The sequence below is a fragment of the Heterodontus francisci genome, chromosome 37 (assembly GCF_036365525.1).
Source record: "Heterodontus francisci isolate sHetFra1 chromosome 37, sHetFra1.hap1, whole genome shotgun sequence".
Lineage (NCBI taxonomy): Eukaryota > Metazoa > Chordata > Chondrichthyes > Heterodontiformes > Heterodontidae > Heterodontus > Heterodontus francisci.
Genome location: NC_090407.1, coordinates 10,714,820 through 10,731,868, shown reverse-complemented (window position 1 = coordinate 10,731,868; position 17,049 = coordinate 10,714,820). Strand labels below are relative to the sequence as shown.

At 40.5% G+C, this 17,049-nt stretch overlaps 1 protein-coding gene across 4 annotated transcripts in view; it reads right to left on the bottom strand.

Annotated features, from left to right (window-relative positions):
* Window positions 1-1,088: 1,088 nt before the first annotated feature.
* The window catches only part of agrn (agrin), a 471,240-nt gene continuing 455,279 nt past the window's right edge, over window positions 1,089-17,049 (bottom strand). For all 4 annotated transcript variants that reach the window (XM_068017055.1, XM_068017056.1, XM_068017057.1 and 1 more), the window contains 3 exons: window positions 5,727-5,951; window positions 5,186-5,289; window positions 1,089-4,030 (listed from right to left, as the gene is read on the bottom strand). In XM_068017055.1, coding sequence (XP_067873156.1) covers window positions 3,873-4,030; window positions 5,186-5,289; window positions 5,727-5,951 — 487 coding nt within the window. In that variant the 3' untranslated portion in view covers window positions 1,089-3,872. The remainder of the gene's footprint in view (window positions 4,031-5,185; window positions 5,290-5,726; window positions 5,952-17,049) is intronic.

Sequence of the window (17,049 nt, the reverse complement as noted above, 5' to 3'; positions counted from 1 at the left end):
ATGTCTTTGCTGTAAAAGAACAAGATTCCTTCTATTTCTCCAGATAGTACCTTCTTGAGTTCACAGTAGATAAGATCATTGTTGATTCTCCTCTTTCTGGAGAGTTACGTCTTCTCTATTTTGGTCTCGTACCCATACATTTTGCCCTTCTGACAACTTCAGTAGGTTTCTGGTCAGGTACCTTCTATTATGGTTATGGGTTTGTTTCTTACGATGCGACTGTTTTTTCTCTTGGACTTTCTGATAATCCTTGCTTTATAATCCTGGAAGTAATATCTTGGGATTGTGTTGTGGCCAACCTTGCTCGCAATTTTGGCAGACATAGCTACATTCTTCATCTTGCCTCTGCACCTGATGAATTTGTTGGATTTGCTTCTTACCGAGTTCTCTGTCTGTGTAGCACTCCTGCAGGAACTTGCTGCATTTCTCTTTCTCGCTCTGGTAGCCTTTGAGCAGCATGGCGGCCTGTGCTGTGTTGTGCTGGTTCTCTCTCTGCTGGGCAGGCTCTCTGGCGGAGTCCGGACTCTCCGCAGTGTTCAGGTTGGGGTGGGGGCTCTCCCTCTGCCCTGGCTCCTGGATTCTTGTTGTTTCACAACTTCTACTTTCTCTAAAAGATGAAGGTCAATACAAGCTCTTCGACTTAAGAGTGAGAACTACTGATTTCTTAGGACATACAGTGTTTCTAATATCTGCTTTCGTTGTACTGAAGAGTTACTTGTTGTTAGTCTCCAATAAGTTCTGTTAATTGATGTTAAATACCTAGTAGTTGAAGGTAATAGGGTGAACAGGAATTGGGTGTTGTTAGGAGTGGACAAGTAAGCTCTGTGGCAAGCAATAAACAGTCTCCACCAAAGCATCAAGTTTGTTGCTAATTCTGTTTCTCATTCCATAGATGCTGCCTGCCCTCTTGAGTATTTCCAGCATGTTCTGTTTTTATTTCAGATTTCCTGCACCTGCACTATTTTTTTTTTGTTTTGGAGGCAATCATATTGGGAGTCGGTCAGAAAATTCCTCAACACCAATATTACACCTTTAACAAACCATTACCACTTCCCACACCAACAGGAAAAAAAGAGTAATCAAAAATATTTGGAAGTTTTACACTTTATTCATGATGATTGGACAAAAGACACAAGTAATAAAGTTAGTAATGGTTACATCATGCTGATCATATACTGTGCACTGTCCTTACAGATTAATTACAGCAGTTTACAATGGTCATGTTCTTGAAAATACACTGTATGGAAACACATAAATAAAACCAGCATTTCTTTTTTAAAAAAAGGGCTTGAATATTTTTACACTAGAGTTAAAACACCAGCAATAAAACATCAAATAAAAATAAGTGCACAACACAAGGTGTGCGCAGTGAGGTTCACCACAAGATTGGTGAACTTGGCATTTAAGGCATTTCTAAAGCCCCCCTTTCTCACAAACATTTTTGAAGACAAGACACCGCATTTGGAATGTTTCTGCATATGTTCTATTTCTTCAATTCCCAATGTTGAAAAAACACACAAACTCATTTTAGTGACCCCCTCAATCCCAGTGACCAGCATTTCAGTGTTGTCTGCTCACCTGCAGCGGGCAACAACGATGAGGTAAGCATTTTAAGGACAACAGACTACATTCCTCACCAGTCATTGCAAAGGGCCAGAGATTAAATTTAAAAAAAACATAGTAAGCAAAAATGAGGAAAGACCTGTAACCTAATGACAGTAATAGTGACTGAAACCGTGATAACTACAAAGTCTAAGTACTGGTCTAAAAGATGACAATATCACATAATGACAGTGAGGACCCATCTTCTTTGCATGTGATCTAATTGCCTTTCACAGAATAAAACAACGTATTGACTGCAGCACTGTGGCAGCACTGCTCTTGCAAATGTCAGAAGAGCATTCCCTGATTCTCTCCATAGCAGTCACTTCTGTTTGTCCACCTTGCAATGATTTTACTTTGATGGATGGAGACATTTCTATTCCTGACTGCATTCTTATAGGCTACCTCCTCACAGGCTTATACCATGATATGTATTCGAATGTTATACAATATAAAGCAATTCTGTGAATACACACTAGTTGTTAAGGCTGATTTTAAAAAAAACCTTCTATGGAAAAAAATTTAAAAATCAGGTGACATGGCCAGAAATAAAATAATTGACACCACTAAGTAATGTCGATGACAAAATATCACAACCTGAATCAATGCACATTGCAGAGACCAAAATTTTACAGCAGTCTAGACACATTTATGGCCACTCATGCCACTTGCAAAATCCTTGGCATATTTCATAGTTCATGAAAGCAAAGCTCATTTTCTGCAAACCTTTTCCAACAGCCCGTTGTAATTTTAAATTACCTACTGGGCACAGCTTTACAGCAGTTAACTCACAACTTGTGCCCATGTCCTTTCCATTGGCCATGTCTGCAGGTAGAGTACATTACAGCAAGCAGCAGCTAAGGAGAAAGTTATATTATGGGACTGGCTCAGTAGCATGCCACATGTGGTACAAAACTCTTTGTTTCGTTTTTTGAATGTCATCTCCAACAGAACATCACTCTTTATCCATTAATCTTAAAATGTAAGCATATTTTTCCCAGTCCAAGACCATTAGAAAAAATGGACCACCAGCAGGCCACATGCAATCTCACAAGTGTTAAGTGAAAGGTATCAGTTACATATTGGTCCATACTACATACACTATACACAGTGGGCAACACAAGTGGGAGGTTATTTCTGCAGGTGGTAAAGTGCAACACCTACACAGTTTGAGTCTTTACATATAAAAATATAGACAAATGGAATAGCAAATTCAGGAAATTATATCAATTTGATTCCATATCTAGTTTCAAGTGTCTGTTAACGAAATGCAGTAAAGGTTCCCCTCAGTGTGTAGGATTTCAGCACAAAACCACAGGTTATCTCTTATGCACAGGCTGAAGGAACACTGCATGTTTTGAAAAAAGCTTTTTCTTGATGGAGAAGAGCAAGCTGCTCTAATAATATTCAATACATTTAATAGTTAAGAAATATTGCATTAGTTGATCTGATCTAAATGATGTCCTTTTCTTCTTGAAACTACAAAATAATCAAAAGCTTATGTTTATTTCCTCTTGATCTCAAACCAAAATATCTTAATTCTGATGACTGAAATGCAATTATGTTTGAGTGTGCGTTGTGAAATAAAGATTTTTAAAAATTAAAAGTATTTAGAACTATGTGAAAAATCCAGAGTAATTTGAAAATGTGCCACTTTGATTTTGGAAATTGAAAGTAGATGTATTAAAAAAAAGGAGATCTTGTCTCTTTACATCTAACTGTCTACCTTTTTCTCTAATGATTTCTCATCTTCTATGGAAGGAATACCGTATTTTCCCAAAAGACCCCTAGTATTGGCTAGTTCAGCCTAGCAATTTATTTCATCCTTGAAAAAGTACCCAATCAAACATAAACAACATAAATTATTAAAAGCATAGAAACCAAGAGACTGGGGCTTTATTGTGTACAACAATATGATGTAAAGGGTCAAATCTGAGTAAATACATTAGTCACATTCAGTCTGCAGGTAGCAAACGCTATAGCATTTAACTCTTCCAGTTGCCATAAATAAGAAGAGACTAACCACTAGTTTTTAGACTGAGAAGCAAAATTATTCAAAGAAGGCAGCAGGTAACACCAGCACCAAATTTCACAGGTTCAAGTATGACTGAATTAACTGTGTACAGTGTAATTGTAGCCTAGGACATTTTGATCGTTTGGTTCGCTTGTGAGATCAGCTTGATATACTGCAACAAAACATTTTCAATATAAAAAGCAATAAAAGTATACAAAAATAGAAAATAATTACAGCAATAGGCATGGTCTGTTCATTATTTGGCTGGACAATGTAATATTGTGGGATTATTCAAGGCGTCTTCTACTAGTTGAAGTTCCTGACGATCAATGATTACATCCTTTATGCAGCCTATGAAACCAGTGCTGTAGGCCTTTGGCAATCTATTTCCAAGTGCTAGCTTCTCAATTCCACCTGGAAAAAAGGGGGCAATTATCTGTGAGAATTGTGCACAATATGCTCTATGAAACTAAAAGCTTTGCATGGTATGAATTGCCAATCCAAGCACTTTTGCTGAAGGCAGATCCTACTAAATTAATGGGAATATTGCATTACAGGCCAAAAAACTCTTAGTACTAATGATACAGATCAATACAGTTGAATTCTGATTAATGTATAACATAACCAGTGTGTAAAAATGTGTTATGCTTAGCTCAGGATGTCTATAGACTGCATGTTTAAAAAAACATTTACTTTGGGAGCCATAAGAAAATTGTTTGTTCAGCACATTTACAAAAGTAATGTTAATTGCACTTTGAAACTGGCACATCTTCAATCCATGTCAACTCTTTGCACAGGAAACTTCACTGAGCAATTAAGAAAGGAAATCTGAGTCACTGGTATAGAAAGTATTAAGAAGTGTTTACATGAACTGCCTTCAAAGAGAAATTCAAAGGTACATTCCAAAGATTTACTGCATATACTTATTACTTTCTCTCTTCCTAACTGAAAATTAAGTGTCCACCAGTGGGTTTAACATAAAATCAATCTTTTTTGAAGAACTAGTGAAGTCAATGTGAATTAAGTACAGAACTACAGCAAACCAGACTCTCCCAAACAGTACTGTTCCATGACATCACTCTCACACCCGCATCTGAACCCTCAAACATACAAACCTGTCAAGCTCATTCACATAACCCAAGCATTCTAGGAAATCTGCCCTTGCTTTTCCATTTGAACTTCAGGATCACCATAACAGGAACTACCCATTCCAAAAATGATGGTCTGGCATTCCCTGGTGACTTGCTAAGTTTATTTAATGATTAGCTGAGTTAGACAGGCCTTAAAGGTCTTTGGTTCAATCCCTAAATTGAGATAATTGATCTTAAGTTTGTAGCTATGAAAAGAGGGGGCTTCACTTCCCACCTGGAGAGTCCCATATGTGTGTATTCTGTTGGGTGACCAGAGGGAAGGAGAAAAGCACTAATTTTAGTGAACTGAAATGGTACATAATTGCTACAAGTTATCTTTAAGGCGATTTGTTCAACTAAGGCTAAATGTGTTGCCATCTGCGCACGAAGAATGTTTATGCTGAAATTGTAAGCACCATTCATGGTCTTTCCAACTTACCAAGCCAAAGTGCTCCATCAGTATCCAGCTGTGTGGCGCCAAAAGGAGAAGACCCAGTTACAGGGGCTTCATTTCCCACCTGGAGAGTCCCATATCTGTGTATTCTGTTGGGTGACCAGAGGGAAGGAGAAAAGCACTAATTTTAGTGAACTGAAACGGTAAATAATTTTCATAGTAGACTACTGATTAACAATATAAAACACTCACTAGTATGCAAAAGTCAAAATCTGACCATCACACTGGAAATTGTAGATCTTAGCCCTTGGTTATGCAAGCCTAGAAATTAGTCTTCAAGATAGGGAAGAACACTTAACACATTCATGTGACATTTCTCTGGCCTCTTTTAAAGAAGTATTAATCCCATTTTTAATGTCTTAATGTGTGCTAAAATAGTGGAGGATAAGACATGTCATTAAGCATTCAGGCCAATTGCCAATAGCAATCTCTATAGATTTGTCTACCCTCCCACTCACATATTAATCTTTCCCAAAGTACATTTAGTAACAATTCAAGTCAAAGGCACCATACATGTTATATTTACCTGTTAGCTTTAATCCTAACCCACTGATTTGTGTTGACTGGAATTGTAGACCGGAGTATGACTGGCTTAGATCCGAGGTCATAGGTCATCTGCACATATCCATCAACTACAGCTAGTGCAATGTAGTCAGATTTCTCAGCAATTTTCCCACTCCACAGAATCAGTCCCTGTGTTGCTTCTGTTTTGATGCTGAGTTCAAAGTAATTAACTTGTATAGCTTTTTCACTAAACAAAGAAACAAAAATCTGTTAAAACAGACTCAGAATTTCAAATTTGTATTTATAACACTGGTAGTACTAAATATTCACTACAAAGTATCACCTTTAGGGTCCATTAACTCCTCTGTCACTGCGACTCAGTGTAAATTATTACAATTTAGTTATCAATTCTTGATTTAAATTAAAAGTTGCCAAAAATTTGTCTTTTACGTACACCCAGTGACCTAGATTTGTGGCTTTTCGAGTTGTTTAGATGGAATAGGTCCTGTGGGTTTTAGCCAGATTCAAGAAAGTCGGATATTTGTACTTTATTTTCTGTGCTCAGCTCACTCGCATTTCATGTACAGATTTGAACAGGTCTCCAGGGAATACTAATGATAGGAGCAGCACATTGTGTATAAGTAAAATCGAAAGGGATGATCCAATTAAAGGGAACTGTCACAACAGGATGACAAAAATTCTGAAAGCCTTTGGAGAATCCATGGGAGGCAGGGACTAAGGATAGACTGTCAAAAATGAAGAGAAATGCAACATGAGTCTGCAACAGATGACATAGTAATTTCACATTCAACCTCTCCTGTTTGATGGCTGATAAAGTGGACGTACCACAGCAGGAGACAGCTGTGAGTATGGTGGTCCTCTGTGCCACTGCACCAGCCCCATAGATCAGCACGGCCATAAGAAGTTAAGCCAAGTTTCAGGCCGCAGTTGATCATTAATATCATTGGATGTGCAAGCCATATGCTGCAAATGGTAGCTGCAGCTATCCTTGCAACAAATGCCACAAACTCTGCTTCTGCCTCTTTGCTAACCCAGATCCTTAGAAAAATACTCCCACACCATTTCCAGGTGCTGTTCCAGTGCCTGCAAAAGTAGTTGGTGGTATCTTGGTAGGTCTGCCCAGTCAGGCTATACATTAACTATGGATTACCCAGTCATGTCATCCTTAATGTAGTGCCACTAAAAACTTGGCATTAGGAGGCTTCGATATTATGGTTAGACCGGCACTCACATATCATAGTAATGCCATTGGGTATGTTGTCACAGCTTTTTTTAGGAAGGGGAATATCCACTAGCACCAATTGTCTATTGAAGTGAGATACTGGAGAATGGATGTAGAGAGTTTCTCATGCACCCAGATCTCTGCAAGTCTTTCTCTTCTTTCAAGCATGTCAGACAGGGTAATTTCCAATGGAAAACCCATCGGTGTCAGTAACAGCACGAAGTCTGAAAAATAATTTACAATTGGCACAAAGGTTCATGAAAGCTTAACTGCCTAAACAAATGAAGAAAAATAGCTAAGAAATAACTAACATATGCTTTCCTTAACATTACTGTGTAATTTCCCGAAACTTACTGCTGCCTAGCAATTCTGGACACCTGTTTCGAATGTTTGATGTCCTGCACACTTGGCAGGAAATGGCAGCCTGACAAATCCAGAATATTTAAATAAAGTGCCCATCTGTTTGAACTGGGCACTTACTCTACCATTGGTTTCCCCCACCGGAAAATGCAATGGGGTGAAAAATGGGGAGAGCTCTGCCAAAGTGAGGTTTCCACCCATTTTCCTCCTGACGATTTAAATATAGTTTAATTTTTGAGTGGTTTTCATTGGAAAATCCAGGCCGGGCTAGTGAACTTAAGAGGGTTAACAGACCATACTCGTTACTTGCAGTGCCACAGACACAACTTCCAGAAATACAGAACATTTAAAGACCAAATAGCATCAAATACACCATCATAAGGCCTTTAGGTTAAAGGAACTGAGAGCAATCTGCTGTACAGCCTTACAAAACTATAAATAATGTAACTTGATATGGGTTTTATTATCACAGATTCAAATCTACAACAAATAAGTAATTTATTAAGTGTTTATACAGGAATCCCAGCAATCTGATTTTAAGATTCATCCCAATGTTCACAGTTTACAACTGTAGTGTCAGCGACAGACATAAGCTATAAAGTCTCTACTGAAAGCTACAGCATACTACTATAGAATCAATAAACCAGGGAGACATACCTTATTTGACTATTTGGGGAAGTTTACTCATCCAGGTGGCATCAGGCTGCAAGCTGGTTTACTTGATAGGACACTATAAAATTGGCCCTAAAAGCTGGTTTTCATCCAATGAAATCCATTTTTGGGATATAGTTGCTCCTAACTGCTAAATGACGAGTGGGAGCAGGGAGGCAGAGAATAAATATTTGTTTGAGGTTTTAAAAATTATGTGGGAAGAGTTAAAATGGACTGTATGTTAAATAGAGATAAAAAGACAGAGACAGATGAATGTTTGGTTGGAATGGTGATTAAGGCTGATATTAACAGTTTTGAGAGGGGATTAGACAGGCATAGAGTGAGGAACTCAATTGACAGTTGCAGGTAGTGAACTGTGCATTCTGTTTTTGAATGCTAGGGATGGCTAAGTTGATGGAAACTGTCTATTCCAGTACTATAGATCCTTGTGTTTCTTATAAGGAACTAGACAATGAAAGAGATAAGAGATAGAAGAGAGAAGACAAGGAAAGCACCAGTAATAACACAGAATTTTCTAGCAGAAATAGTTGAGAAAGCAGAATACATAATAGTTATGAAAAGAGAAGTGGACAAATATTTCAAGAAAAATATGAAAGGATATCAGGAACGAACTGGCACAAGTAGGATGGGCTGAATAACCTTCTTTTGTGCTGTAAAATTCTGAATTATAAAATGTAAATTATAACCTGTCGCGTTGTAGTTATTTCTGTTTTGTGAAGTTCAGTCTCTCAAGGCATTATCTAAAACAAGCTTGCTCTAACACCAGAGTGTTCAATGAGAGATTCTTTCAATCGACCCTGACAAATATCTTTTTATCAATGTTGCTATTTTTGTGGTTGGGGTGCGGGGGGAGTTGGGATGGTTGTGAGTGGTGTGGGGAGGAAGAAACGTTCTTCACTCTGATCAAAGAAGAAGAACTTGCATTTATCTCTCACTTTTCACCTCCTTGCAACATCCCATGATGCTTCATAGCCAATGTAATATTTTTGAAGTGTAGCCACTGTTGTAATGTCAGCAAAGCATTAAATTAGGCAAATCTTTATTATTCAAAAAGTGACAAATTCCTAACCTGGTGGTAATTATGTCACTAGTGAATTCACTGGATCGTACAGATTTATATATCCAAATCAGATAAGCTGGAAAATCCAATTGTACAGCAAGTTCAAGCTAGCTCTCACTTTCTTTGTAATTAGACCCAAGACATCGTGATGAAAGCCACCACACACAGGAGGACAGCCACAGACAAAAGCAGTGAATGTAAGCATGGTGAAGACTCACCTTTGTTCTGAAGGATAGTCCATGAATTCAGGACTTAGGGGGCAGAAAGAAAAATGCATGCATGCAGTAAGTAGCAGTGAAGATTTTTTAATTGCTGAATCATTAAGGGAAAGCTAAAGAGCACAATTTGTAAAAAGCCAGGTTTTACCTAAACTAACCAATACAAGCAAACTCTTAAAAATCTGAAAGCACCAAGAATGGAAACACTGGAATCTGTTTCTTAAATTAACACACTTAAGATGGAATGTTGCTCTTAATTCTGCATACCAAAGTTAAAAATCAGGAAATACTAATGTAGAGTAAAAGATAAAGCTAAAGAAAATTTACAGTAAAATGTTGGGGCAGCAACATGGGTACTGTTGATTAGATACAGGATTCATCTGGCCCCTGCACTCCAACAATGGAGTGCTCACAATGGCATTAAAGGATGTTTCAGTTACAGATGCTATGTGAGACAAGCAGACCCATGGAAAGATAAAGACGGTTAAAAGGGGGAAAATAAATTTACTGTCAAATTTTTGAAAAAAGACAACAAAAAAACTCTTTAAAAAAGTTGAATTATCATTCAAGGCCCCGGCCCAGTTTGATCCCCTGAATTGCCAATTTTATGATCTTTCCCCTAAAATGTGTGAATAGAAATATTAATGCAAAAAAAAAACCCCATCAAAAACAAGGTAGCCTCTGCTGATGGCTCAGTTGGCTGAGCTAGCTGATCTGACATGGGCTGGCAGCAGAGATGCTACAATTGGCCTCATCATCCCTGAGCTAGAGGTGGCATGGTGGCATGCTGCACTTGATCACTTTTCAGTGACCCCAAATGTAAAGTGGGCATTGAGTAAGGGTAGGATCGAGCATACTTGTGTGGCCTCCCCAGTCATATGGCCTGCCAACACTAAACTGTCTAGGATAAGACATGAAAAATTTGTAGAACTGATCTATAGCACGAGGGACCAACAGGGAGAAAATTAGTGGGAGGGCCAAGAATCAAATATTGGAGTCACCATAACTAAAGAGCAGAATAATACTTCTCAATCAAAAAAACTAAACCAGTTTTAGCTAAAATAAGCAATAACATCCTGTAACAACATGTAACACCTGCTACATGTATATTTTGACTAAAACAGAGGTAAACATGAAATCCTGACTGATCAAAATTGCTTCGAGAATGCATCCTCTGAGGCAGCACAATATATCATTTTGATATATATCAATATTTAATGATATATCTTAGCAGATTTGCAGTATAATGTGGAGAGTCACTGACACAGTACATAAATGATATATAATTGTACCAAAGTTCACAGGGTAGTGTTGGGAGTGGACGTTTGATCAAGTTGAAGGATGAGTGTGAGGGAGAAATGGAGCACTTTTCATTTTTACACTCAGTAATGGCATCACGCTCTTCCAGGATAGATAGGTAGATAGTAACAATTATGCAGTACAAGGTTTATTTGGTCTGGAAACTTTGTACAAGGAGTTAAGATATTTATCTCAGAGCAACATTTTATTACATAGATTTCCGTCGTGAATCACTGATTATAATCTATTGCGAAGGCGAGAGAAGGCACAATCATGCTTAGTCATTTTTTAAAAAATTCTCAGGATGTGGCCATCACATTTACCGCCCATCTCTAGCTGACCTTGAGAAGGTGGTGGTGAGCCTTCTTCTTGAACTACTGCAGTCCATGTAGTGAAGTACTCCCACAATACTCTTAGGTACAGAGGTCAAGGATTTTGACCCAGCGACTGAAGGAAAGGCGATTTAGGTCCAAGTCAGAATGGTGTGTGACTTAGATTGGCACCTGATGGTGATGGCATTCCCATTGCATCTTCTATCCTTGTCCTTCTAGGTGTTAGAGGTTGCGGGTTTGTGAGGCGCTGAATAGGGCCTCAATGGACTGTGTTATATAAAGCTAGTCCGTAGTTTATAGTAACTCCTAATCTAACCTCATTGAAACCTCTTTGGTTTTAAATTAGATATGGAGGGATGTAAAGTTTCCACTAGGTTATACTGCTATATCCAGTGCAATTCACCCAAAAATCAGGCAAACCAATGCAAAAGATTGAGGAGTGTCAAGCACATATCAAATTCAGTGCAAATCGAGTTACTCCAATTTTTTGTGATGGCTCCACCCACAAAGCTGCCTATGCCCCCTTCCGTCAGATTAAATAAATCATCATTTTAGGTTTCCAATATTTGTGCTTGTTAGTGGGCCTTCATGGAGGTTCTTAAAATTAAGCTTTTTTTAGACGCAAGCTTTTAAAAACAGTCATTATGGTACAGAAGGAGGCCATTTGGCCCATCGAGTCCATGCCAACTCCCTGTAGAGCAACCCAGTCAGTCCCATTACCCTACTCTATCCCTGAAGCTTTGCAAGTTTATTTCCCTCAAGCCGGACCCGGAAGAGCGACCCGACCCGAACCCGACACGTCATTGAGTCCCATCGGGTTCGGGTCGGGTAGCAGGCCTTTAATATATAATGCAAAATAGTTATGTTCTAAAACGTTGCCCCAATGCATTGTTCATTGAAGATTTTGTGTTTAATTTCAAGTTCTTTTTCAGCGATATGCAAATGAGTTTGAGCAGAAACATGAGCAAAAATTTAATTCCAAAAACTAATGCAATTTGCACCCGGATCGTTGATTGTGCCAAAGTGGAAATGCTTCCACAGGGTTTCTTTGTAAAATGTATTAAAGTGTCTTCAAAAAGCTGACTGCACGTGTCAAATTTGTGGTTAATGGGAAATAAATTCCCACCGTCAAATAAACGCTGCAATGTTCATGCCAAATCTGGTAATCCCACATTTTAATTTAATGTATAAATATCCTGATCAGACCTATAACATTCTCCAGGCACTCTCACTGGGACCTCATCCTCCATTCTCCTGTTGCATTCCCCTGTCTTGGTATCTTCCTTGATGAGGAAGATAAGGGTTAAGATTTCACAAGAAAAAGAGTAAATTTTAATCTTCTTCCCCTTTTATTCTTTATGAAGTGAAAACATTACCAGCTCATTTTATAAATGTGACATTTGACACCTGCTAATGATACAAGCTCTATCTGCTCCTACTCTGCCATAAGAGGAGCAAAATATTATTGCTCAGTAACAAGTGTCTTTGCTACTGCCTATGCACACTGAAATCAAATGCCTCTAAGTAAAGTCCATATTGCATAAAAGTGCTGGTATCTTAAAGCTTTGCTTTAATATTTTCCATTTACAGTACATTATTCCCTTCTTATTCAATCCAAACCATCATAAGCTGATCAAGAAGTGTGAGGAATAAAAACAAAAAGTATTGGAAAAATAGCAGGTTCATCAACAACTGAAGACAAGAGAATCTGAACCATTAATTTGTCTTCTTTTCAGATGCTGATGAATCTACTGTGTATTTCCAAAATTTTCTGTTTTTGTTTCAGATTGCACTTAAGTCAACACACTTTAATTTGATGCTCCTAATTCATATCAAATAGCTCCCACCATTGCCGCTGTCACAGACAGACGTAAAAATACTAATCTTTCACTCCAGTATGATGCAATTTCCAGATACAATTTAATTTTGTAGGACAAAATCTATAATTGCTGAATGTTTTTCACAGTGCGGTGGACATTGTATGAACATTTTACACACCCACCACTGGAACTCACAAAAGGAACATTTCGCTTTTAAGCAAGCACTAATGGAGAATCTTTTGGAAGTCATTCAAGTAGCAGTGCAAACATGCTGCATGCCTGCTGTTGGTATAAATGGCACAGTGAACTATTAGTTCCAAAATGACTAAAAGCTTTGGTGTAACTATTTGTTCTTTCCCATCCTCCATCTGCCCCACCCAAAAAAAAATTGTTGGCCCAAGTTCAGTGAAAATTATTTTTAGTTCATTTGAATTCTTGCAATGCAAGTCTTCCTCCATGTTGTTTTTCACACTGTTTGCTATAGCTATTTTCAGTGCAGCCTCCATCAGTTTGCATGTGTTTTCTGTGGAGAGCTTAAGTCTTTTCCTGATAGTTTTACAGCCTTTGAATCAAAATCACACAAGGGGCTGAGTTTTACCAGCATCGGGGGTCCTGCCGGGGGACCCGGAAAATACTTCCGGGAAAGGCCCGCCTTAGGCCTCGAGGCCGGGAAGGTCCCACCTCATTTTACCACCGGCGACGAGGCCTCAAGGTGGCCCCCCCAGCCGCTCGGCGACAGAGCCTTCATTTAAATATTTAAATAAATTTTAATCAATGCATAGACGCTTACCTTGTCCCAATGGCCATTCCACGCCATTACAGCGGCCGATGGCCGGAACTCCCGCAACTCCGGATCTCCATTTGGAGATCAGCATGAGACTGGTGGGGAGGGGGGAGGAGTGAATTTTTCGGGGGTGGGGGGGAGGAGTGGCAAAAACAAACGCAATTGGTCGAGGGGATGATGGGAAGGGGCTGAAGGTTAAAGGAAAGAAAGTTCGGGGTGAAAGGTAGTGATCAAAAATTTACTTTTTTGTGGTGGGGGGGGGGTGATAAAACAAATAATAAAATGATTATTCATTGGTGGGCTGGGAGAGGGGATTGGTAGTGTGAATACATTTTTATTTTAATTTCTTTCCAAACCTGTGCCTTTAAACATGTCAATGAAATGGAAGGGCCCGAAGCCCTTTAAAAATGGCGCCGGCACCCGCACAGAGGTGCCGGAAGCTGTTGCCGGGGATGGCTTCCCCCCGCCCCCACCCAACAACCCACGTCATCGGGGGCAGGCGGTCCACCCCCTCAATGTAGATGAGCCGGTGCGCTAAATATCGGGGCGGCTCAGTGGCGCACATCCCGTTAGTGCACCACGCCGTTTTTGAAGAATTCAGCCCAAGTAGTTGTCTGACAATAAATGGCCTTTCTTGCTGTAAAGGAATGAGACACTGCTCAAATAAAAAAAACAAGCAGGAAATGCCATAAATATACATACAAGTCAGACAGCATCTGTAAAAAGATAAATTAATGATTCAGGTGTATATTCTTCAGAAGAGCTGTTCTGACAAGGGATATACAGCTGAAACGTTAATTGTCATAGAGCACAGAAACAGGCCATTCGGCCCACCGCGTCCATGCCGACCATAATGCCTACCTATACTAATCCCACCTGCCTGCATTAATTCCATATTCCTCTATGCCTTGCTCATTCAAGTACCTGTCCAGATGCCTCTTAAATGTCACTACTGTTCCTGCCTCCACCACCACCTCAGGCAGCTCATTCCAGATACCCACTATTCTTTGTGTGAAAAATTGACCCCTTTGATCCCCTTTAAACCTCCTCCCTCTCACCTTAAATCTATGCCCTCTAGTTTTAGTCACCCCTACCATGGGAAACAGACTCTGGCTATCTACCCTATCTATGCCTCTCATAATTTTATATACCTCTATCATGTCCCCTCACAGCCTCCTTCGCTCCAGGGAAAACAGACCCAGCCTATCCAATCTCTCTTTATAACTCAAGCCCTCCAAACCAGGCAACATCCTTGTGAATCCTTTCTGCACCCTCTCTAGCTTAATCACATCTTTCCTGTAGTGCGGCGACCAGAACTGCACACAGTACTCCAAATGCGGCCTAACCAACGTTATGTACAACTGTAATATGACGTCCCAACTCTTGTACTCAGTGCCTCGGCCGATAAAGGCAAGCATGCCATACGCCTTCTTCACCACCCTGTCTACCTGTGTTGCCACTTTCAGGGAACTATGTACTTGCACCCCAAGGTGTCTCTGCTCAAGAACACTCCCCAGGGCCCTGCCATTCACTGTATATGTCCTGCCCTGGTTTAATTTCCCAAAATGCATCACTTCACACTTGTCTGCGTTAAATTCCATTTGCCAATCCCTTGCCCACTTTCCCAGTTGATCTATATCCTGTTGTAACCTTAGACAACCTTCTTCACTGTCCACTATACCACCAATTTTGGTGTCATCTGCAAACTTACTAATCGTGCCAAAAGGGGAGGCGGTGGTGTAGTGGTATTGTCACTGGACTAGTAACCCAGAGATCCAGGGTATTGCTCTGGAGACATGGGTTCAAATCCCACCACAGCAGAAGGTGGAATTTGAATTCAATTAATAAATCTGGAATTAAAAAGCTAGTCTAATGATGGCCATGAAACCATTGTCGATTGTTGTAAAAACCCATCTGGTTCACTAATGTCCTTTAGAGAAGGAAATCTGCTGTCCTTACTTGGTCTGGCCTACATGTGACTCCAGACCCACAGCAATGTGGTTGACTCTTACATGCCCTCTGAAATGGCCTAGCAAGCCACTCAGTTAGGGCAATTAGGGATGGGCAATAAATGCTGGCCTAGCCAGCAAAGCCCACATCCCATGAATGAATAAAAAAAAAAATGCCCTTTAATCATTTTAACCCTTTTAATCAGCTCCCTTTACAGTTGCTGACTGACTTGTCATCTATTTCCAGCAGAGGTGATGATCAGTTTTCAGCTTCTGCTCTTTGGACACCTGAACTGATGAGAGCCAAATGGTCTTCCTTGTTTTATCGTGTGAAAAAAACACAAAGGCTGGGATTACATGGAGCCTCAAGGAGCGGGCTGGGAGGTGGTGGTGGTTGGACTGAAAATCGAGAGGTAGGATTGTGGGTGGTGTGCCCATCGCCTTCCCATCACTGTGGCATTTTGCCAGCGGCCGGGAAAGTGGCAGATGACCCTCCCAACCAAAGGCCAATTGAGGCCCTTAACTGGTAAACCTCAGCGGCCTCCCCGCAGGCTGGTGTGGGGTGGGGGCCCTCCTGATCAGGCATTCTGTGGCAACACTCCCCCCACTGCCCTCACCAAACACACACCACCACCATCCCCCTGCACTCCGCAGACAACCCCCCCCACCCCCTGCCCCCGAAAACCTACTCTGCTGCGAGGCCGACATCCATGCTGCTTCTTTGGGCTGGATGCAGTCCCAGCTGTGGCCATTGCTTCTGGTGGCACTGCTGGAAAAAGATCTGCCAGCCCTCCAATAGGTGGCAGCTCTTGGAGGTGGGATCTTGTAACTTAAAGGAGCCCTGATGGAAGCTCATTAGCTGCTTGATGGACATAAAATCCAGTCAGGGCTTCTCGAAATGGTTGAGGCAGGGCTGTCCCCGGCTTTCCGGCCTATTGTCAGGGCCACCGCCGCTCCAGTTAAATCCTGGCCAACATGTGTGGACATGTAGCTACATCCGAAGCTCTCAATGTACAATACAGCATTTTCCACTTCCTGCTGTGAATTTCTAGTTAACTCCAGATGAATGGATAAGTAACCACAAATTGATGTGGTTCTCCAGTATGTGCAATCATGAAAAAAAACTATGCTTGGTGCAAAAGTAATTTGTCAGCCCTGGTGAGAAGGCTGTTACAGAACTTCTGCCTATTGAGGTGAAAGATGTTCATGTAACTCAAGTAATGCTCATTCTCAAACAGAATTCAATGTCAGACGATAAGAAATCATTTGCACAGTATCGTTTACTCAGGTGCCCACTTAGAGAGAATAGATAGCACCATAATGAGGGAGAGCTGAAGGAGATTTTCAACACGTTTAGTTTGAGAACTCTTTCTCCTTGAAAGAAATAACAAAAGAAAATCATTGCCCCGTCTGCAAGCAAACACTCAACCTCTTTATTCCTGACACCACTAGAATGGTGGCGCAGTGGTTAGCACCGCAGCCTCACAGCTCTAGCGACCCGGGTTCAATTCTGGGTACTGCCTGTGTGGAGTTTGCAAGTTCTCCCTGTGTCTGCGTGGGTTTCCTCCGGGTGCTCCGGTTTCCTCCCACATGCCAAACACTTGCAGG